Source organism: Thalassophryne amazonica, chromosome 16 (assembly GCF_902500255.1).
Source record: "Thalassophryne amazonica chromosome 16, fThaAma1.1, whole genome shotgun sequence".
NCBI lineage: Eukaryota > Metazoa > Chordata > Actinopteri > Batrachoidiformes > Batrachoididae > Thalassophryne > Thalassophryne amazonica.
This window is the reverse complement of record NC_047118.1, coordinates 87459942-87483935: the sequence shown is the minus strand read 5'-3', so window position 1 is coordinate 87483935 and position 23994 is coordinate 87459942. Positions and strand designations below refer to the sequence as shown.

General features: G+C 42.7%; 1 protein-coding gene across 1 annotated transcript in view; it reads left to right on the top strand.

The window, feature by feature from the left end:
* trpm4a (transient receptor potential cation channel, subfamily M, member 4a) overlaps positions 1-23994 on the top strand; it is a 505210-nt gene that overhangs the window by 205506 nt on the left and 275710 nt on the right. The window contains exons 11-12 of the mRNA XM_034189807.1: positions 13552-13860; positions 14362-14463. Coding sequence (XP_034045698.1) covers positions 13552-13860; positions 14362-14463 — 411 coding nt within the window. The remainder of the gene's footprint in view (positions 1-13551; positions 13861-14361; positions 14464-23994) is intronic.

Genomic DNA, 23994 nt, shown 5'->3' with positions numbered 1-23994 from the left:
ACCATGAGACCACAGTTTGTGAGGCTGAAGGACTGTGTCTCTGGGACTGTGATCAATAGTATAGGTGCCCCACAAGGAACTGTCCTCTCTCCTGTTCTGTTCACCCTTTATACATCAGATTTCAGTTACAACACCGAGCTATGCCACATGCAGATGTTTTCTGATGATACAGTTATCGTGGCATGTATTAGGGATGGACAGGAAGGGGAGTATAGGACTCTGGTGAAGGACTTTGTCGAGTGGTGCAGGGCAAACCACCTGCAATTGAACACTCTTAAGACCAAGGAGATGGTGGCGGATTATAGGAGGTCTAGATCCCCTTCACTCCCAGTCTCCATTGAGGGGGTTGACGTACAAATTGTTCAGGCTTACAAGTACCTGGGGCTGTACTTGGACAATAAACTGGACAGCTAACACAGATGCACTCTACAAAAAAGGGCAGAGTCGTCTTTATTTTCTGAGAAGGCTGGGGTCCTTTAACATCTGCAGTAAACTCCTACTGATGTTTTATCAGTCTGTTATCGCCAGTGTTCTCTTCTATGCTGTGGTATGCTGGGGCGGCAGTGCCAAGAGGAGGGACACTGGATGTATCAACAGACTGGTGAGAAAAGCTGGCTCTGTGGTTGGCACTGAGTTGGAGTCCTTAGCATTGGTGGCTGAGAAAAGAACCCTCAGTCCTGTCAATCATGGATAATAAGCGCCACCCCTTACACAGCACACTAAACAGGCAGAAAAGCCTGTTCAGTGGTAAACTGCTCTCTCTGTCTTGTTCAACAGATAGGCTGAGGAAATCTTTTGTTCCCCGGGCCATTCAGCTTTTTAACTTTTCCCTGAAGCGCCGGGGAAATATGGATTAATATGGATTATGGGGTTTGAGGTCTTGACTTTTTAATATTTATTTATTTATTTATTGGTATTTTTAATGCATTAGATAGTGTTTTTAAGATTCATAGGACATAAGATTTGTAGTATGGTCACATTGACCCACTTTTTGCACTGCTCCCCCTATTGATGCATTTGCACTTACAGTGACTGAATGTGTAATGTACCCTCATCATGAATATCCACTCTGGTTGTTTTTTGTCCTTGTGTGTTGAATGTACTGTATAAGTATAAGGATATGTTTTATGCAGTGGTGGGCACACTTCCGATAATTGATAACAGATAATTATCGAAGATAATGTTTTCATTATTGGATTATCTTTTTAGATAAATTTAAAAAGCATCATCGGACTAATTATCTTCCGATGAATTACCGTCCAATAACTTTTACAGCGATAACTTACTAAACTAAGCTGAACAGTGAAAAACATTTTTATAACTGTTAAAGCTGTTGAGACCTATCTGTTAAAAGTTTCCTAAGAGGCATGTTGTTCTACCCTCTGCAAACAGAAACCACTCTATCGTCTGTAAGCAAAGGAGAACTAGTGACCAAAAAAAAAAGTAATTTTCTTTAACACCATATTAATATAATCGCAATGTCACCAAGTCATCCAGAGGCATACATTTTTAACTTATGGTTCAAATTTTAACCACTCATTTTAGACAAGTTATTTAAAATTATTGTCATGTCTGAAGTTTATAAAGTGAAAATATCAGATATATGTTTTCGTTTTAAAGTAATGTGCTAATTTTTAAGGTTTTGTGAGCACATGCTGTGCCAGGCAGCAATGCATTATGGGTAGCATAAGGTAATCTCAGACGTTCACGACAGGAAAAATGCATTTCAGACACGCTGTTCAGGGTCCACAGATAACAGCATTAAACTCTAGTGCCTAAAACTCTCATGAATATATTCTCTGGGTTTATAGACGTTAGTGTATTTGCGTTTGTTAAATTCCATGCATCTTAAATGTAGCAGACACGGATTATCTGGAATTTTGTTTGACATTTTTTCAAGGCCGCTACTGCCATCTACTGGCCAGGAGTGTTCATGGCCGTATTAAACGTCTGGGTACATGGCTGCTCTCAAAGTGTTGGTATTGTCCATTGTCCAGGCGCTTTTTGTGTGCATATATTTGTTAACTTTGTATTCTAAAACTACGGTTAGAAGTAATTCCGACTCCTTATCAGTCCACACGGACGAGGTTGGCGCCATGTTTTTAGTTTTTGTGGAAGTGACGACAAGAGACAAGAGAATAAGGCTCCTGATTGTATAGAATTTTAATCAGTACCGCCACCCAGAGGTTTGGCAGACTAATTACAACACATTTATACGGTTCGATGTGGATGGATTTTTTTTTTAAACGACGTAGTGTGGATGAAGTTTTTTCCCCAAACTGAAAGGGTAAGATATTCGGTTTTACAAATACCCGACAACGTGTGTACATGGCCTTATGTCTGTGAAAGGCACTATATAAATAAATTTACTTACTTACTTACGTTTTACAACATCATAAAAGTTTTAAAACATGCAATTGCGATGACACTTCCAGGGCTCCGTAAAAATGCCTGTTTTTACAAATAAAAATGGAATATTTTACAAAAGCACATTTATCTTTAAACCAACACACGACACACGTCACATTAACGTGTTGGTTTCCATAATGGATTACTGAACCAATCACTGTTTAGCACTTTTACCCAGAATGCTTTGCGGTCTGTGTTTGTTACAAAACCTCAGAATTAGTGCCTTATTCAACATTAGATATAGATATATGATTATGATATATATATATTGATATATATGATATATATATATATATATATATATCATATGATATATGATATATTTTAACTTTGTACAAATGACAGAATTGACATTAATGGAGTTATTCTATCAGTATTTTCAAAAAACCATAAGTTAGTATGACTTTATTTTTCAAGACCTCCGCCTGACCGGAGTGTTGAAATTGATAAAGAGCTGGCCTTATGGCTGCTCTTGGTGTGTCTCTGTGGTGGGAGCGCTGTTGTAAACAAGAGCTTCCAGCAGGGGCAGAATGTTGAAAGAAAAATGATTATGATTAGTAAAGAGTTGATTTCGTGGGTGTTTGCAGGATTTGTCTGTGCTGTTTCCTGCAGGATGCAGCATGGTCAAACATTCTTGTTTATTCTTTAGATCTTTTACCGCTTTTGTGTTAAAAATCAATTTCAGCTGTTTAGTAACTGCAAATGTCCCATAGACAACACCGGACTTTATCAGTTATCGATTATCTGTAACTTCCGATACATTTTTGGGTGATTTATCGGTTTATCTTTATCAAAGATAACTTTTCAGTTATCTTATTATCTATTATCGAAGTTAATTTTTTGGTTATCTGTGCCCACCACTGGTTTTAAGCTACAGGGTGTTTAAATTTCCTTTTGGATAATTAAAATATCTATCTATCTATCTATCTAACGACGACAAGTTGACGACACAGGAAGCATATTGTCAGCATATCCAGAGCATTCCAACATGTTTGAGGAGGTTAAAAAAAAAATCATGTGGCATGCACGCATGTCTGTATGTCCCTGTTGGATTTGGTCACAGATCGTGCAGTGGACATGCAGTGTTGACACAGTCAGAGACACAGCCATACACACGGATGTATTTCAACTCACAGTGATTGTGAGAAAGAGGACATGAAGAAAAAGAGATGGACAGATCTGTGCCGCTGAAATGTGTCTGATCATGCTACTTTGACTTTAATATTGTACAGCTGATCAGTCCACCTGTCGTAGCTAGTAAACAAAGAGACATGGTTTAATTGCTTAAAACGTAGGTGAGCCAAAGACGCACAGTGTATGTTTTTACACAATATGAAAAGAACTGCAGAGATGCACACAGTCACTAATGTACATTCTGCAAAACTTGCAAAATGTGCAAAGTACTGAGGATTTTTTGGTCATAATTACGTCACCCCACCTCCCCACGTAAAGCCTGTCCGCCTAAATAAATTATGCAATAAAGGAGCCTCAGTCAGTCATGCTGCAACACTTGATACAATTCTCATAGAGGCAGAAGAGGAAATATTCTGCAGCTTTTACACGCTGACCATGATTTAGGCTCATCAATAAGGTGAGAAACCAGACCCATTTTTAACCCAAATGTTCCTGAATGAAGTGAAGACTGTATTATCCACTTACAGTAAGGAAAAAAAGTATTTGAACACCCTGCAATTTTGCTAGTTCTCCCACTTAGAAATCATGGAGGGGTCTGAAATTTTCATCTTAGGTGCATGTCCACTGTGAGAGACATAATCTAAAAAAAATCTGGAAATCACAATGTATGATTTTTTTAATAATTTATTTGTATGTTACTGCTGCAAATAAGTATTTGAACACCTACCAACCAGCAAGAATTCTGGCTCACACAGACCTGTTAATTTTTCTTTAAGAAGCCCTCTTATTCTGCACTCTTTACCTGTATTAATTGCACCTGTTTGAACTTATCTGTATAAAAGACACCTGTTCACACACTCAATCAATCACACTCCAACCTGTCCACCATAGCCAAGACCAAAGAGCTGTCTAAGGACACCAGGGACAAAACTGTAGACCTGCACAAGGCTGGGATGGACTACAGGACAACAGGCAAGCAGCTTGGTAGAAGACAACAACTGTTATGATTATTTATTAGAAAGCGGAAGAAACACAAGATGACTGTCAGTCTCCCTCGGTCTGGGATTCCATGCAAGATCTCACTTTGTGGGGTAAGGATGATTCTGAGAAAGCTCAGAACTACACAGGAGGACCTGGTCAATGACCTGAAGAGAGCTGGGACCACAGTCACAAAGATTACATTAGTAACACATGATGCTGTCATGGTTTAAAATCCTGCAGGGCAGCAAGGTCCCCCTGCTCAAGCCAGCACATGTCCAGGCCCGTTTGAAGTTCACCAGTGACCATCTGGATGATCCAGAGGAGGCATGGAAGAAGGCCATGTGGTCAGATGAGACCAGAATAGAGCTTTTTGGAATCAACTCCACTTACCATGTTTAGAGGATGAGAACAACCCCAAGAAAACCATCCCAACCGTGAAGCATGGGGGTGGAAACATCATACTCTGGGGGTGCTCTTCTGCAAAGGGGACAGGACGACTGCACCGTATTGAAGGGAGGATGGATGGGGTCATGTATTGCGTGATTTTTGCAAACAACCTCCTTCCCTCAGTAAGAGCATTGAAGATGGGTCATGGCTGGGTCGTCGAGCATGACAATGACCCCAAACACACAGCCAGGGCAACTAAGGAGGGGCTCTGTAAGAAGCATTTCAAGGTCCTGGAGTGGCCTGGCCAGTCTCCAGACCTGAACTCAACAGAAAACCTTTGGTGGGAGCTGAAACTCCAAACCTGAAAGATTTGGAGAAGATCTGTGTGGAGGAGTGGACCAAAATCCCTGCTGCAGTGTGTGAAAACCTGGTGGAAAAACTACAGGAATTGTTTGACCTCTGTAATTGCAAACAAAGGCTACTGTACCAAATATTAACATTGATTTTCACAGGTGTTCAAATACTTATTTGCAGCAGTAACATACAAATAAATGATTAAAAAAATCATACATTGTGATTTCTGGATTTTTTTTTTAGATTATGTCTCTCAAAGTGGACATGCACCTAAGATGAAAATTTCAGACCCCTCCATGATTTCTAAGTGGGAGAACTAGTAAAATCGCAGAGTGTTCAAATACTTATTTTCCTCACTGTAGTAGTATTAATATTAAATTGAACAGTTGTGTTACTAGCATTTGTCAGTGCTCCTGCGTTGTTTGTGCTCACACTTCTTATGGCCACTGGCAAAATCAGCTCTGCACCACAGAAAAACTACTTTTGGAAGTCTGTCAGACTAGAATTAGTCTCTCCACCAGATTGTGGGGCAAAGACAGCCAAGGTATCACCTTGGCTTGGTATCAGGCTTGTTACCCTGACAGTCTTAATAGACAACCACATGAGGTCACCGCCTTCCAGTGGCTCAAATGGTGAAGAGCATAAGCCCTCTAGGACCAACGGAAGATCCCAGGATGGCACACGTGCAACCCTCAGAGGCCGAGGCTGGAGAGCACCACTTAAAAACAGCATATCAAGGACTGTGACCCTAATGAGCAACAATCCACTATAATGTGCCGAGCAGAGACAGCAGCCACAAAACCTTAATTGTAGAGATAGAAAGATCACTGTCAAACAATGTGTGATGATAGCTAAGCAGCACTGGTACAGAGCAATGCTTCCATCTATTGTCATATAAGCGCTAGTGGAGGATGCGCAGGCATTCAGTACAGTCTGCATGACAGCTTGATCACAAGAGTTCAGCATGGAGTCTGACCCTTCAAGGGCCACACATACAGCTGAAGATGTTCTGTGTGAGGGTGCCAAATGCATCCCTCCAACTGCAACAAAAGGTCCTTCCTCTGAGGGAGAGGCCTTTGCTCTCCACTGAGGAGTATCAGACTCGTGGGGAAACATGTCCTGTAGCCAGTAAGCAACCAGCAACACTGTGTGATCGTTCATGCATATCTTGTGTAGTGTCAGTATGATCACCGGAAGAGGAGGAAACTCATACAGTATACGCTCCCCAGCCAAGGGTAAGCCATGGCATCTTGGCCCAAGGGGATGTTCAGTTCTGAGAAGCAGAACCACAGGCGACAGTGTGTTGTGGCATTTGATGCAAATAGATAGACTTCCACCTTATCATACCTTTCTGAGATCATTTGAATCATATCCGGGTTCAGTTGCCACTTGCAGGAGGTGGTTTCTGTCGTGAGAGCAAATCTGCAATATAGTTCTGCATGCCCTGCAGATGCACAGCTCTGAGACTCTGCAAGTGAGGCAAAGCCCACTGGAGGAGTTTCTGGGCTTCTCTCAGAGAATGAACAGACCTGGTGCCCCCTTCCCCCTACGGCAGAGGAGAAATGCTTCAGAACTTGGCAGAAAACCTGTCGCTCTAGCACGTTGATGTGCTGAAGCCTCTCCCAAGAGATCCAGACACCCCTGACCATTCTATGGTTCTACATTGCACCCCAGCTCAAAAGTGAAGCATCTGTTAGAATGCCCTCCTGGTGGGATGGCGGTGAGGCCAGAGGAACACCATGTGTCATGAACTCCCTGTCTCCCCAGGGGTGAGGTGAAGATGTCAAAGGCATCAGCTGGGAAGATGCAAAGTTCTGTTGCAGCTTGGGGTCAAGGCCCAGGTTTTTGAGCCAAATTTGTAAGGGGCACAAAGACAGGAGTCCCAGAGGTACGACTGCTAACACTACAGTCAGTTTCTCCATCCACTGGAGGAGCAGACCATAAGTCAGTCTTGCATTCCTATGAACATAGGAGACCAGAGTGAGAATATCGTCCTTTGTGGGGAATGGTGAGCTGTCATCAGCAGCCAGTCAATTGCAATGCCAATAAAAACCACCTGTTTGCTTGGAATCAAGGACCTCTTTTCAAAATTCACAGGCAGCAACAGCTGTGACATGTGGTTCAGTAGGGTCAAAGTGTTGTTGAGTGCTTGCTCCCAGCTCGGAGCGCACACAAGTCACTCATCTAGATATGGAAGAATCTGTATCCCATGAGCCTGCAAGGGAGACACTGCTGCTGCCATGCACGTGGTGAACGTCCAGGGAGCAAGGAAGAGTCCAAAAGGGAGGACTCTGAACTGGTACGCCTGTCCAGGACAACAGGCAGGGTGTGTAGTGATCCCCTGCATGCTTCAGACAAGGGGGATTCGGCCAACCACACTGTGGACATCAACCTGCTAAGCTCTCATGACATATAGGCAAAAGCCTGGAGCGAAGCATCACTCTGTGTGTCACTGTCACAGCAATTGCGGAAGAGGTGGACATCAGCACTTTTTCGGCACATTCCACTGTGATAGAAGATTTTGCCATGAAAAGAGTTGCAGCGAAATTCATTGGCACGAAGGTGATGGCGCAGCAAAAGCGCCTCCATGTTGAAGCCTCACAGGACATGTTGTGACGTTCACCTCGTCCACAATTTCTCGGATAGTCACACGACTGAAAAGCCACCGAAAGCCACCTGAATCTTCCAAATGGTGGAAGAGCTGGGCATGTTACAACATGTCCTGTGAGACATCAACATGGAGGCGCTTTTGTTCCGCCATCAGCTTCGTGCCGAAGCCATCGGCATGAATTTCGCTGCAACTCTTTTCATGGCAAAATCTTCTGTCACAGTGGAATGTGCCAAAAAAGTGCTGATGTCCACCTCTTCCACAATTTCTCGGATAGTCACACGACGGTCCCACATCAACACAGCATTCACTTTGGAAATGATCTGGTCATTTCAGCATGTTGATGGCCGACCGGAGCACGGCTTGCTCTCCACCGTTGTGCGGCCATCTTTAAACCGGTTATACCGCTCCTTAATCTGTGTGATGCTCATAGGATCATCACCAAAAGCCGTCTGAATAATCCGAATGGTTTCCACCTGGCTGTCGCCCAGTTTGTGGCAAAATTTGATGCAGTCTCGCTGCTCCAGTCGTTCCGCCATTTTCCTTGCAAAGAAAAAATGACGAGAGACTCCACCCATCCTCACACAAAGGCTGCTTACAAGCAAATGACGCAATCGACAGGCGTGAAAAAAATCATGCATGCGCACGAAGGTTCAAGGTTGGCTCATGCAAGCACACGTGATTCAAATCCATCAGGTTTTTGAAAAAAATAAAATGGTCGGATACTTTTCTAACAGACCTCGTATAAGTGACATTTACACAATCAGGGTAATAAACAACATATACAAGAAATATAGTTACTACATAATATTATAGGAGTTAGCTTCTAAAACCTAACTATTAATACAGAAGTTTGTAGTATATGTTTACCTAGTCTGTAGACTTTCATTCATTCATTCATCTTCTTAGTCCAGTTAAGGGTTGCATGGGGCTGGATGGAGCCTATCCCAGCAGTCATAGAGTGCGAGGTGGGGTACACCCAGGACAGGACGCCAGTCTGTCGCAGGACCACAAACAGACAAACACAGACACACCCACTCACACACCTACGGTTTAAAGATTCCAATCCACCTAACCCGCATGTCTTTGGATGTGGGAGGAAACCGGAGCACCATAGCGACCTTCTCGCTATGAGGCAACAGTGCTAACCACTAATCCACCGTGTTGCCCTAGTCTGTAGACTTGTAAAATTAAATCATAGTTAGTAGGCTAAGCTATAAATATGGATTTTGTATTATAGAAACAGAAGCTATGATGTAATATGTTTTAGGTATCTATTTAAAGTACACCGTGCTAGCTTACTATAGGAAGACAAAATACGTATTCAGACTTCAGACAACTTTATTGATAACAAAAAAGGGCAATTACGTTTATACTCCAATTACCTCAGACAAGATACAGCAATTAATCCACAATTATTACTTGTTTGCCGTAATAATGGCACACATCAAAAATTAAAGACAACACATATACATTTGACAGTGTTTATGTGTACTAAACTTGAAGCAGTCTGTCATCCGAATTGAGGCAAAGTGGGTGAAGGCTGCTGCAACTGGAGTCGCGCCGCCGCTAGCTTGGGGGGAACGGGGACCTGCCGCAGCTAAAAACCTACGCAGCCCCCGGAGGCGGAAGGGATGGCGTGAGTGAAGGGGGAGCAGGAAGGGAGGTAAAGGGAAAAATGGAGCATGCTTCAGTCTTTCTGTCCATGTGTAAGTCTGTCAGTTATTGTCTTAGTGGGTTGAGATAAGAAGGACCCGAATAATAACAATATTCTACATGCTATCTAATGGAAACCCCAAAATATACTATATGGGAGAGATGAAAAAAGAAATGCATGCTGGGTGACATGCTCTCATATTCTGTTGGCTGACATCACCAGGTCACGCCCACTAACGTGACTTTGTTGGTAAGGGGAAGTGATGGCCTAGTGGTTAAGGTGTTGGGCTTGAGACCAGAAGATCCTCAGTTCAAATCCCAGCCTGACTGGAAATTCACTAAGGGCCATTGGACAAGGTCTTTAATCCCCTATTGCTCCTGGTGTGTAGTGAGCGCCTTGTATGGCAGCAGCCTCACATTGGGGTTATTGTAAAGCGCTTTGAGCATCTGATGCAGATGGAAAAGCACGATATAAATGCAGTCCATTTACAAGACTTGACCTCTGCACATGTGTGCATGGTATAATCCAGGTGCTAAATACCGCCCTCTGGTGATCAGCTCCTTTTTTAAAAATATTCACACAATTATCCAAATACCACGGTCAATTTGCATATCGCCTAGATTGTTTGCAAAATGACACTTCAGTCAAAAAATATACACATACTTTAAAAACATACACATATTTATAAAAACGCTGTTTTATTTTCATCTCACTTATAGTCTTCAAATGATCAAACACTACTGCAGTCAGTTACACACAACTGTGATCAACAAAACACATTGTAAAAATCCCTATTTTAGGAAATAGCATCTGCTTTTTGCCAGACATTTTTATGTAAGAGATAATTTAGATGACAAAAAGATATTGACAACCCCACAACATTCTTCATGATTACTTTGACGTATACAGAGAAAGTACACAAAAGCTATACGAGGTCTGTGAGAAAAGAAACGGACCTTTTTATTTTTTTCAAAAACTATATGGATTTGAATCACGTGCGATAACATCAAACAAGCTTGAACCCTCGTGCGCATGCGTGAGTTTTTTCACCCCTGTCAGTTGCATCATTCGCCTGTGGGCAGGCTTTGAGTGAGCACTGGTCCACCCCTCCTGTCGGAATTCCTTTGTCTGACAACTTGCTGAGAGACTGGCGCTTTGCTTTATCAAAATTTTTTTAGAAACTGTGAGGCAGATCCGAGTGGACACCATTCGAGAAATTCAGACGGTTTTCGGTGAAAATTTTAACGGCTGATGAGAGATTATGGAATGTTACTGTCGCTTTAAGGACAGCCCATGGAGCCGGACGGCACGCCGCGCTCCGAGCCGCCGTCGTCAGCCTGTTTTGAGCTGAAAACTTCCAAATTTAAGCCTCTGTTGACCCAGGACGTCGTGAGAGAATAGAGAAGTTTCAGAAGAGGTCGGGATCAGCAGTTTATCCGGACATTCCACTGTTAAAGGAGATTTTGTAATGAAAGACGTGCGGACGGATTCGCGCGTCGGGACGCAGCCGCTCATTGCGCGGCGCCACATGAAAACGCCTCCGTGTTGATAACCATTCGTAAGATTTAGGCGGCTTTTGATGGCTTTCAGTTGAGTGAGTATCCGAGAAATTGTTTAACAGCTGGGCATGTTCAAACTTGTCCTGTAAGGCTTCCAACGGAGGTGTTTTGCTGTGGCGCCGCGCCATATATATATATATATATATATATATATATATATATATATATATAAAACAACTTTCCAAGCATCACCACCACCAACCACTGCAAAGCAACAAACACGGCGGGTGCTGCTTGCACTCAAATCCAAAACGCAGCACTGCTTTTATGCAGCAGTTCTTTTATATAGCACTTCTTTGCAAAAATTTCAAATAAAATAAATAAAACAGCCACGCTGGCCAGTTTTGTCTGTACTGTAGTTTTCCCTTAAGTGTACGTTAACTCTGCTGATGTGGTCCACTCCAGGGGGAGCTGATCTTTGTGTATGTGTGTGCATGTCAGTGTGTGTGCGCATTTGGAATCCAGAGCACAGATAACCCCCTTTTCATCCTCCACAGTCTCCTCTTCTTCAGCGGGACGCAGATTCAACCTGTCATCTTTTATTTTTTGTTTTTAAACTTGGTTTATGTCACAGTCCACTATATGTGCACTGTAATCAGAGACCCCTCCCATCCTGGATACTATTTGTTTGAATTGCTGCCATCAGGCAGACGGTACACGGCACTTAAGGCCAGAACAAAGACTTAAAAATAGCTTTGTGGGAAGAGCTATTTGTGCACTGAATGCTGCTGGACTTGCCATTTTATGATTGTGATTGTTTTTTAACTAGGTTTTATGTAGAATTTTTAGGGTTATTTATTTATTTATTTATTTCAAATGTGCTTTTAAGAGATTGTTTTTAATTTCATTGTCGTGCACAGTATTTTTTTTCTGGTGTCATGTACAATGATAATAAATTCTGTTCTATTCTATTCAGTCAAACACGGCACTTGATGCTCAGCATCACAGTGACAACCCGTTCAGCTGTGTGCAGTGCAGCACGGCTCTGACTCACTGCGCATCTCACCTGACCAGGCTGTCACAGATACATGGTCATGCCCTCTCATGGGTTACATAACATATGTGAATTATGGAATTATGATCATCATCTTAGCTGTAGCATCACTGCAGCTGCACAGCGCCCTGCACCACAACGAGTCAAAGGCTCTGCACGGTGTGCCACTTGCTCCCATAATGTGCATGATATTACAGATCCATTGTCAGTCCACCTCATGTGTCAGAGGATGTATCTGTATTATCATATTATCATGGCTGTTAGACTCTATCCAGACAGCCGCGCTGCATGTCAGGATTCCACTCTGTGTGCCACTTTGTGCACCACTCTGCCTGCTGTTCTGCATGCTGCTCTGCATGCCGCTCTGTGCACTGCTCTGTGTGCCGCTGTGTGTGCCACTCTGTGCACTGCTCTGCATGCCACTTTGTGCACTGCTCTGCATGCCACTTTGTGCACCGCTCTGTGCACCGCTCTGTGCACTGCTCTGCATGCCGCTCTGTGCACCGCTCTGTGCACTGCTCTGCATGCCGCTCTGTGCACCGCTCTGTATGCCGCTCTGTGCACCGCTCTGTGCACTGCTCTGCATGCCGCTCTGTGCACCGCTCTGTGCACTGCTCTGCGCGCCGCTCTGCGCACTGCTCTGCGCGCCGCTCTGCGCACTGCTCTGCGCGCCGCTCTGTGCACTGCTCTGCGCGCCGCTCTGTGCACTGCTCTGCGCGCCGCTCTGTGCACTGCTCTGCATGCCGCTCTGCATGCCACTCTGTTCCATTTTACACCCGGTGGAAATCATTTCCGCTGTACCCAGGGGAGATGATGGTCTAGTGGTTAAGCATTGGGCTTGAGACCAGAGGATGCTCTGTTCAAATCCCAGCTTGACCGGAAAATCACTAAGAGCCCTTGGGCAAGGTCCTTAATCCCCTAGTTGCTCCCAGTCTGTAGTGGGCGCCTTGCATGGCAGAAGCCTCAAATCGGGGTGAATGTGAGGCATTGATGTGTAAAGCACTTTGAGCGTTTGATGCAGATGGAAAAGCGCTATAGAAATGCAGTCCATTTACCATTTACCCGAGGATACTCCAAAGCACAGTTGGTGCAGGTTTTTATTCAAACCCATGACCTCAGCAGGTGGTTTTACTGATGAGCTCCTCCCCTCAACCTGACATCATGGTCATCTGAAAAATCAGCTGCTGAGATGATTGGCAGAAAGGAAAATCTGCACTCATAGTCCTGTTGCCGCCCCCTGCTCCAGTGTGACCTGGTATCAGTCAGTTGTCACCTGACATCGCTGGTTAATGTCCAGGTGTAGTAAGTATGAATGAGACAGAGACATCTGACATTTTAAATTGAGGAGAAACACGAGAGATGCAAGATCTGAATTTTAATGTAGTTTTTCTTTCCATCAATCGTCTTAAAATAGAAAATGTGATGGAAATGATATGTTTGACATCACTGATGCTGATTGTGTTTGTAGTATGAGGACTTGGAAGACTCCATGACAGACGCTCTGATCAATGACAAGCCCCAGTTTGTGCGGCTCTTCTGTGAGAATGGCCTGAACATCCTGGACTACCTGACGTATGACCGCTTGGAGAGCTTGTATCGCTCACTGCTCGACAGCTCGCTGCCCTACACTCTGCTCCAGAGGTACCTGAGTGAGAGGCTGGACCTGGCTGGATCCCTGGACAACCTGAATGAAATTGGATCAAGACCAGTACCTTTGACCACTCCCCAGAGTCGAATTGCCAGCTCCCCCTCAGCACACCAGCTGAGCTTGTATGAGGTGAGAAAGAGGATGAGAGGACGTGCCAGAGAGAGCACCTTGTACCTCCACAGTCTCACAAAGCTTTCAGTGAAATTACAAAGGTTTGTAGTTTCCACATGTTCTGGAGTATAAGTCATAATTTGTTTTTGGGTTTTTTTGAGAGGTCCTGGAACTTGCACTGTGGTGTGACTTATATAGCTAAAAAAATTCACATAGTCATTTATAATAATAATAATAACTAGGACTGCAAGCAGTCATATACGGGCCCTCGTTCTGTGCAACCGCCTACCGAGATGTACCAGGGGAGGCATGCCCACTAGGGGACCTCACATATTTACTGCTCGGCCGCCCACTCAGAGAAAATGTTCAGTCAAAAAGTTTTCAGTTGCTTGCACCATGTCAAGATGTCACTGATGTTCAGAAAGGGCTGTTGCTCTCGGGTTGGTCTGGTTTATGTTGCGTTTTATTTTTAATGCCTGCATAAGGAAGTGGTATTTTAATCCTGCTTGTGTGCTGCAGGTATCCCGTTTGCTGTCGGATCTTTTGGGTGATGAGTGTGAACCCTTCTACTACCAACCCCTCAACCTCGATCACAGCATCAGCACGAGGAGGGCGCTCAAAGTCAGTAAAGAGCACTTTAAAAACCATGCAAAATTTTTTACGGGTCACATGAAATGATTTCATATATATATATATATATATATATATATATATATATATATATATATATATAAGCAAAGCAATCGCTTTGCTTATATATGCATGTTGCTCACCTTTGCTCACCTGTCTGTTAGAAAAGTATCCGACCTTTTTATGTTTTGCAAAAACCATATGGATTTGAATCACGTGTGATTGCATCAGCCAAGCTTGAACCTTCGTGCGCATGCGTGAGTTTTTTTCACGCCTGTCGGTTGCGTCATTCGCCTTTGAGCAGGCTTTGTGTGAGCAGTGGTCCACACCTCTCGTCAGATTTTTATTGCGAATAAAATGTCTGAATGATTTGGAGCTTTGCTGCATCAATTTTTTCCAGAAACTGTGAGAGACCTCCAGGTGGACACCATTCGGAAAATTCTGTTGGCTTTTAGGGACGATTTTATGGGGATTACACAGATTAAGGAGTGCTCCAGCCAGTTTAAAGACCGCCCACAGCTGCTGAGAGCGCGCCGCGCAAAACATAACAGAAGCTTTTTTTTTTCTTTTTAAAAAAAAAAAATTTATTTCATGCCTATCAGCGCGCACAGTGAGTGAAATCAGGTGGGGAGACTGAGTGCATATGCGTGCGCACACAGCAACATGATTCACAAGAGGACGGTAAAAAAAGAAAACAAACATTCATAACAGGTGCTGCTACTTACATTGTTGTATAAAGAAACTATATTTCATACGGAGTCTTACAGCTGTGCTCATCTGTCGTAAATCTTGGTGTTGTCTGCTGTGTGTGTGTGTGTGTGTGTGTGCGCGCGCATATACGTACAGTCTCCCCCCACCTGATTCCACTCACTGTGCGCGCTGATAGACATGAACTTTAATATGATATTAGGTTATTGCGAGGGAACGCAATAAAAAAAACAAGACTTTACATGAGATCACTGTTTGCTCTCTCCGGTGTTTGCTCATGCACAGTGCGCGAGGTAATCAGCGCGTAGACGCTTGTAGCGCTGCTTCAACAGCGCGGAACCCTCACGAGTCACGACGGCCGACAAAAATATCAAACAGGTTTGATTTTTATCCGACCATATGATTCCCCATCGGGAGGTGGTCGTGAGATGTTAAACGCAGCTCATTACTCCATGTAGACTGCACGATGCAGGACGCACGATTAAGTTGAAACTCGGCGCGATCCAAAAAATTCTCGCACAAGTGAAAAATCAGCTGAAAAAGGGCCAAAAATCGCACAGTGTAAGCCCAGCTTAGTTAAAACAAGAACGGTATTGTTAACTCACCAGTACACCACCTAAGGCTGGTGTACAGTGTGAGAACATGAATCGTGCACTCTGAACTTTTAAACCCCGCGGTTTTGTTGCAGTTTGAGCTGGAGCCAAGTACAGCGATTGAAAATATCGTACAGTGTCTGTCCAGCTTAAGTCAGTGAAGTCTATAAGTAGCTGGAAGAGGTGGTACTGGACTACAAATGTTGATACGGCTGACATACTGGCATCAACAGGCATGTAGCCTGTTATTCCTGGCCTTCTTTACCATTTAACTCTTCGCTCTCTCTTCTTGAAAAAATATCTGTGAGCTTTGCACACTTGGCAGAATCTTCCTCCAAAGCTTTTCTTTTTCTTAATCTAGCTTTTTCAGCTCCACCTGGCTTTTTTCTGTCCATCTTTTCACTCACGGGTCACTCCTCCTATACTTACTAGTACCGCAAGTTCCATCTGAGCGCACAGGGCTTGATTGGACTGAACTAACTGTAATGAATGCATAGGGGTGTTAAACGTTGGAAAAGATAACAGCGTTGCAAAAGAAGCAGTCTTAAGTTATTTTCTTGTGAATTTTCGTGATTGTAAAACATTTGTAACACTTAATGTCTTCTCTTTAAGATACAGCAGCCCAAGTGTCTTGCTGTGTAGCCTAACAGTTAGTGGTGGTCATATATGTATGCATATATAACACCCCCTCACAACGGCCCCAGGTTGGACCAGCCCACCGGAAAACTCCAGACTCTCCCGATTACCCAGCATGCGGTAGTCTTCTAACAACACTCAATAAGCATTTGGGAACTGAGGACACTAATTGTTGAAGCTTTGTAGGTGGTATTCTTTCCTTGAAATCTTTCTTGCTTGATGTACGACTTCAATTGAATTTCTGAGTTGAGGTTCGATTCCCTGTTCTGAGCACACAGGTGCTGTGGGCTGTGTGATCATGTTCTCATATTTTCAGTTGATTCCTCTTTTGATACTTTTGATACTGTTGACCATAAAATTTTATTACAGAGATTAGAGCATGCTATAGGTAGTAGAAGCTAGGCTTAGAAAACAGGTGAAGATCTGTGAGCAGCAATATGGTTTCATGCCGAGACAGAGTACTACAGATGCAATGTTTGCTCTGAGAATACTGTTGGAAAAGTACAGAGAAGCACAGAAAGAGTTACATTGCGTGTTTGTGGACTTAGAAAAAGCTTATGATAGGGTGCCAAGAGAAGAGTTGTGGCATTGTATGAGGAAGTCTGGAGTGGCAGAGAAGTACGTTAGGGTAGTGCAGGACATGTACAAGAATAGTGTGACAGCGGTGAGATGCGCAGTCGAAATGACAGATTCATTCAAGATGGAGGTGGGATTACACCAAGGATCAGCTCTGTGTCCTTTCTTGTTTGCAGTGGTGATGGACAGGTTGACAGATGAGATCAGACAGGAGTCCCCATGGACTATGATGTTTGCAGATGACATTGTGATCTGTAGTGAGAGTAGAGAGCAAGTAGAGTCTAGTCTAGAGAAGTGGAGATATGCTTTGGAGAGAAGGGGAATGAAAGTCAGTAGAAGCAAGACTGAGTACATGTGTGTGAATGAGAGGGAACCCAGTGGAATAGTGCAGTTACAAGGAGTAGAAGTGGTGAAAGTAGATGAGTTTAAATATTTGGGGTCAACTGTTCAAAGTAATGGAGAGTGTGGTAGAGAGGTGAAGAAGAGAGTGCAGGCAGGGTGGAGTGGGTGGAGAAAGGTGGCAGGAGTGATTTGTGACCGAAGAATATCAGCAAGAGTGAAGGGGAAAGTTTACAAAACAGTAGTGAGACCAGCTATGTTGTATGGTTTAGAGACAGTGGCACTAACAAAAAGACAGGAGGCAGAGCTGGAGGTGGCAGAGCTGAAGATGTTGAGATTCTCTTTGGGAGTGACAAGAATGGACAAGATTAGGAATGAACATATCAGAGGGACAGCTCAGGTGGGACGGTTTGGAGACAAAGTCAGAGAGGCGAGATTGAGATGGTTTGGACATGTGCAGAGGAGGGACCCAGGGTATATAGAGAGAAGGATGCTGAGGATGGAGCCACCAGGCAGGAGGAGAAGAGGGAGACCAAAGAGGAGGTTCATGGATGTGCTGAGAGAGGACATGCAGGTGGTTGGTGTGACAGAGGAAGATACAGAGGACAGGGTGAGATGGAAACGATTGATCTGCTGTGGCGACCCTAACGGGAACAGCCGAAAGACAAAGAAGAAGAGCATGCTATAGGTATTAAAGGCACTGTGCTGCAGTGGTTTGAATCATATTTATCTAATAGATTACAATTTGTTCATGTAAATGGGGAATCTTCTTCACAGACTAAGGTTAATTATGGAGTTCCACAAGGTTCTGTGCTAGGACCAATTTTATTCACTTTATACATGCTTCCCTTAGGCAGTATTATTAGACAGCATTGCTTAAATTTTCACAGATGATACCCAGCTTTATCTATCCATGAAGCCAGAGGACACACACCAATTAGCTAAACTGCAGGAATGTCTTACAGACATAAAGACATGGATGACCTCTAATTTCCTGCTTTTAAACTCAGATAAAATTGAAGTTATTGTACTTGGCCCCACAAATCTTAGAAACATGGTGTCTAACCAGATCCCTACTCTGGATGGCATTACCCTGACCTCTAGTAATACTGTGAGAAATCTTGGAGTAATTTTTGATCAGGATATGTCATTCAATGCGCATATTAAACAAATATGTAGGACTGCTTTTTTGCATTTGCGCAATATCTCTAAAATTAGAAAGGTCTTGTCTCAGAGTGATGCTGACAAACTAATTCATGCATTTATTTCCTCTAGGCTGGACTACTGTAATTCATTATTATCAGGTTGTCCTAAAACTTCCCTGAAAAGCCTTCAGTTAATTCAAAATGCTGCAGCTAGAGTACTGACAGGGACTAGAAGGAGAGAGCATATCTCACCCATATTGGCTTCTATTCATTGGCTTCCTGTTAATTGTAGAATAGAATTTAAAATTCTTCTTCTTACTTATAAGGTTTTGAATAATCAGGTCCCATCTTATCTTAGGGACCTCATAGTACCATATCACCCCAATAGAGCGCTTCGCTCTCAGACTGCAGGCTTACTTGTAGTTCCTAGGGTTTTTAAGAGTAGAATGGGAGGCAGAGCCTTCAGCTTTCAGGCTCCTCTCCTGTGGAACCAGCTCCCAATTCGGATCAGGGAGACAGACACCCTCTCTACTTTTAAGATTAGGCTTAAAACTTTCCTTTTTGCTAAAGCTTATAGTTAGGGCTGGATCAGGTGACCCTGAACCATCCCTTAGTTATGCTGCTATAGACTTAGACTGCTGGGGGGTTCCCATGATGCACTGTGTGTTTCTTTCTCTTTTGCTCTGTATGCACCACTCTGCATTTAATCATTAGTGATTGATCTCTGCTCTCTTCCACAGCATGTCTTTTTCCTGATTCTCTCCCTCAGCCCCAACCAGTCCCAGCAGAAGACTGCCCCTCCCTGAGCCTGGTTCTGCTGGAGGTTTCTTCCAGTTAAAAGGGAGTTTTTCCTTCCCACTGTCGCCAAGTGCTTGCTCACAGGGGGTCGTTTTGACCGTTGGGGTTTTTCCGTAATTATGTATGGCTTTGCCTTACAATATAAAGCGCCTTGGGGCAACTGTTTGTTGTGATTTGGCGCTATATAAATAAAATTGATTTGATTTGATTTAGCACTCAGTTTTTTGGATGGGTACAGAAGCGCAGTGTTGCACAGACTTGCATGCAGTAACCCTGTGCTGCGCAGACCTGCTCAAAACTGTGTCCAGCGCTACACGCTGAAGAAAATTAAGCATGTTTAATTTCTTCCGTCCTTCGCACGTAGCCCTCAACATACTGCTGCGTAGGGAGAAAAAACTCAACGTAGAGCTGCTAAAAGTGGGCGGAGAGCTGCTTATCTCAGCGTAGATGATACACCACAGTGAGCAGCTCTGCGAATACGCCAATGTGAAAGGGGCTTTCGCAACAATATCCTCAGCAATCACCACCCCCCCCCCACACACACACACAAAACGCACTTCCTTCCTTCCTGTCTGTCAACAATGTCTAAATACAGGGTGACCCAAAAAAACCCCAGAACCCATAGAAATTGTAATAAATCCTACAAAGGACTTTAAAGGTCAGTCTGTGTACAATTATTCTGTAAAGTTCAGTATCTTTTAGTTCTCGTTTATTTATCGTTAGTTCTTTAGTCTTCAGTTACCAGTTTTAGTTCTATTAAAGATTATTTGCACAATTTCAATTTCCCATTCAGTATTATTGCAATTACAGAAACCTGGATTAGCAATGACAGAGATATGAATTTTAGTCTTGATGGGTTATGAGCTAAGGAATAAATAGAGAAACCAAAACAGGAGGTGGAATAGCACTACTTATCCACAAATCCTTAATATACAAGGTTATTGATAATATGTCTTTTGCGATAGATGACATTATGGAATGTGTAACTATTGAAATTTGTAATGGAAAGCAGAAAAATGTCATAGGAAGTTGTGTGTATCGTTCACCTGGATCAAATATTGATATTTTTACTAAAATTATGGAAGAAAGGTTTTCAACTTTCAACCATAAACAATTATTCATCTGTGGTGATCTCAATATTGACCTTCTGAATCCATCTAGACATAAAGCAACAGACGACTTTTTAGACACAATGTACAGTTTGTCTCTGTATCCCACAGTTACTAAACCAAGTAGAATAACATCACACAGTGCTACTTTGATTGATAATATCTTTACTAATAATATTGGGGTTCCTACACTTAGTGGCTTACTACTGTGTGACATCACTGATCATTACCTGTTTTTACTCTGTGTGACTGCAAGCTCAATAAGGTCAAACAGGATAAGAAGGTGACTTTTAAGCGAATAAGAACTGAAGAAAACATTGATGCTTTCAACAACCGCTCTTAAAGATCAGGACGCTCTTAAAGATTGTTATCTCTGAAACAAATGTTGATCAAGCTTATGACATTTTCTGAAGACTTTTATCTCTTTGTATAACAAACACTGTCCAGTCAAAGAATACTGTATAAAGAAGAAATCAATTAATAGCCCCTGGCTTACAAAAGGAATATTCAATGTGTGTTAAAAAAAAAAAAAGCAAAATCTGTACAAATTGTTTATCAAATCTAAAAATCAAGATGCTGAACTCAGATACAAGACATACAAAAACAAACTGACTGATATACACTCAACAAAAATATAAAAGCAACACTTTTGGTTTTGCTCCCATTTTGTATGAGATGAACTCAAAGATCTAAAACTTTTTCCACATACACAACATCACCATTTCCCTCAAATATTGTTCACAAACCAGTCTAAATCTGTGATAGTGAGCACTTCTCCATGCTGAGATAATCCATCCCACCTCACAGGTGTGCCATATAAAGATGTTGATTAGACACCATGATTAGTGCACAGGTGTGCCTTAGACTGCCCACAATAAAAGGCCACTCTGAAAGGTGCAGTTTTATCACACAGCACAATGCCACAGATGTCACAAGATTTGAGGGAGCGTGCAATTGGCATGCTGACAGCAGGAATGTCAACCAGAGCTGTTGCTCGTGTATTGAATGTTCATTTCTCTACCATAAGCCGTCTCCAAAGGCGTTTCAGAGAATTTGGCAGTACATCCAACCAGCCTCACAACCGCAGACCACGTGTAACCACACCAGCCCAGGACCTCCACATCCAGCATGTTCACCTCCAAGATCGTCTGAGACCAGCCACTCGGACAGCTGCTGAAACAATCGGTTTGCATAACCAAAGAATTTCTGCACAAACTGTCAGAAACCGTCTCAGGGAAGCTCATCTGCATGCTTGTCGTCCTCATCGGGATCTCGACCTGACTCCAGTTCGTCGTCGTAACCGACTTGAGTGGGCAAATGCTCACATTCGCTGGCGTTTGGCACGTTGGAGAGGTGTTCTCTTCACGGATGAATCCCGGTTCACACTGTTCAGCGCAGATGGCAGACAGCGTGTGTGGCGTCGTGTGGGTGAGCGGTTTTCTGATGTCAATGTGGTGATCGAGTGGCCCACGGTGGCGGTGGGGGGTTATGGTATGGGCAGGCGTCTGTTATGGACGAAGAACACAGGTGCATTTATTGATGGCATTTTGAATGCACAGAGATACCGTGACGAGATCCTGAGGCCCATTGTTGTGCCATACATCCAAGAACATCACCTCATGTTGCAGCAGGATAATGCACGGCCCCATGTTGCAAGGATCTGTATACAATTCTTGGAGCTGAAAATGTCCCAGTTCTTGCATGGCTGGCATACTCACCGGACATGTCACCCATTGAGCATGTTCGGGATGCTCTGGACCGGCGTATACGACAGCGTGTACCAGTTCCTGCCAATATCCACAACTTCGCACAGCCATTGAAGAGGAGTGGACCAACATTCCACAGGCCACAATTGACAACCTGATCAACTCTATGCAAAGGAGATGTGTTGCAACTGCATGAAGGCAAATGGTGGTCACACCAGCAATACTGACTGGTACCCCCCCAATAAAACAAAACTGCACCTTTCAGAGTGGCCTTTTATTGTGGACAGTCTAAGGCACACCTGTGCACTAATCATGGTGTCTAATCAGCATCTTGGTATATCACACCTGTGAGGTGGGATGGATTATCTCAGCAAAGGAGAAGTGCTCACTATCACAGATTTAGACTGGTTTGTGAACAATATTTGAGGGAAATGGTGATATTGTGTATGTGGAAAAAGTTTAGATCTTTGAGTTCATCTCATACAAAATGGGAGCAAAACCAAAAGTGTTGCGTTTATATTTTGTTGAGTGTAATTAGAAATGCTCAGCAGTTATATTTTAAACAAATGCAATATAAAGAAGACATGGGAGATACTAAATGGTATTATTAAACAGGGCTCAACAAAAACTGAGTACCCCAACTATTTTGAAAATGTAAGTGGAAATAAGCATGATATGGAAAATATAGTTAACAATTTTAACCATTTTTTTTTGTGAATGTTGGTCCGGAGCTGTCTGCTGGACTTCCAGACCATTCCCAAAGTCAGCCCTTAGCAAATGACACTATGATTAAGAATCCATTTTCAATGTTTCTCTCTGCAACCCAGTGAACAGGAAGTAAAAAGTAATTCTCAAATGTAAAAGTAAATATTCCACAGAGTGTGATGGTATTGACATGTCTTTAGTAAAGAGAATTGTTGACAATATTGTAATTCCATTCGCTCATATTTGCAACTTGTCTTTCCAGTCTGGTTGTTTTCCTAGTAAAATGAAAATGGCAAAAGTGATACCATTATTTAAAATGGAAACAAACACACTTTTACCAATTATCGTCCAATCTCCCCTCCTCCCTCAGTTTCAAAAATTTTGGAAAAATTATTCACTTTTCGTCTTGAAAATTTCATTAACAAAACATCAAATAATAAATGAAAGTCAATATGGTTTATGTCCAAAAGAACTACTTCTATGGCAATAATGGAGGCTGTAGAAGAAATAACAAATGCTCTGGACCAATAAATATGCAGTTGGTATCTTTATTGATTTTAAAAAGGCGTTTGATACGATTAACCACTCAAGTTTGGTTGGCAAACTTGAAAATTATAGAATCAGAGGAGTAGCGGGGAAATGGATACGAAATTATCTGACCGGAAGGATACAGTATGTGAAAATGGGAGATTACGCATCTGAACATCTTGGTATTACCTGTGGTGTCCCCCAGGGGTCAGTGCTGCGTCCAATTTTGTTCAATCTTTACATTAATGTTATATTCAATGCATCAAATTCTTAAAGCTAATTATCTTTGCTGATGACACAAACATCTTCTATGGTAGTTAGATTATAACAAGCTTCTGGAAACTGTGAATTTGGAAATGAATAAATTAAAGAAATGGATGGACACCAATAAATTACTGTTAAATCTAAGTAAAACAAAAGCTATGATTTTTGGTAATTATAAACATAGAAATGAATTTCAAATTATTATTGATGGTGTACAAATTGAAAATGTATCGGAAAACAAATTTCTTGGTGTAATTATGGATAGCAAATTATCATGGAAAGCCCACATCAGGCACATAAAAACTAAAATATCTAAGAATCTCTCTATTATAAACAAGCTAAGCAGTTCCTTGACCAACAGCGCTCCATATTTTATATTGTTCTCTGGTTCTCCCCTATTTCACATACTGTGTCG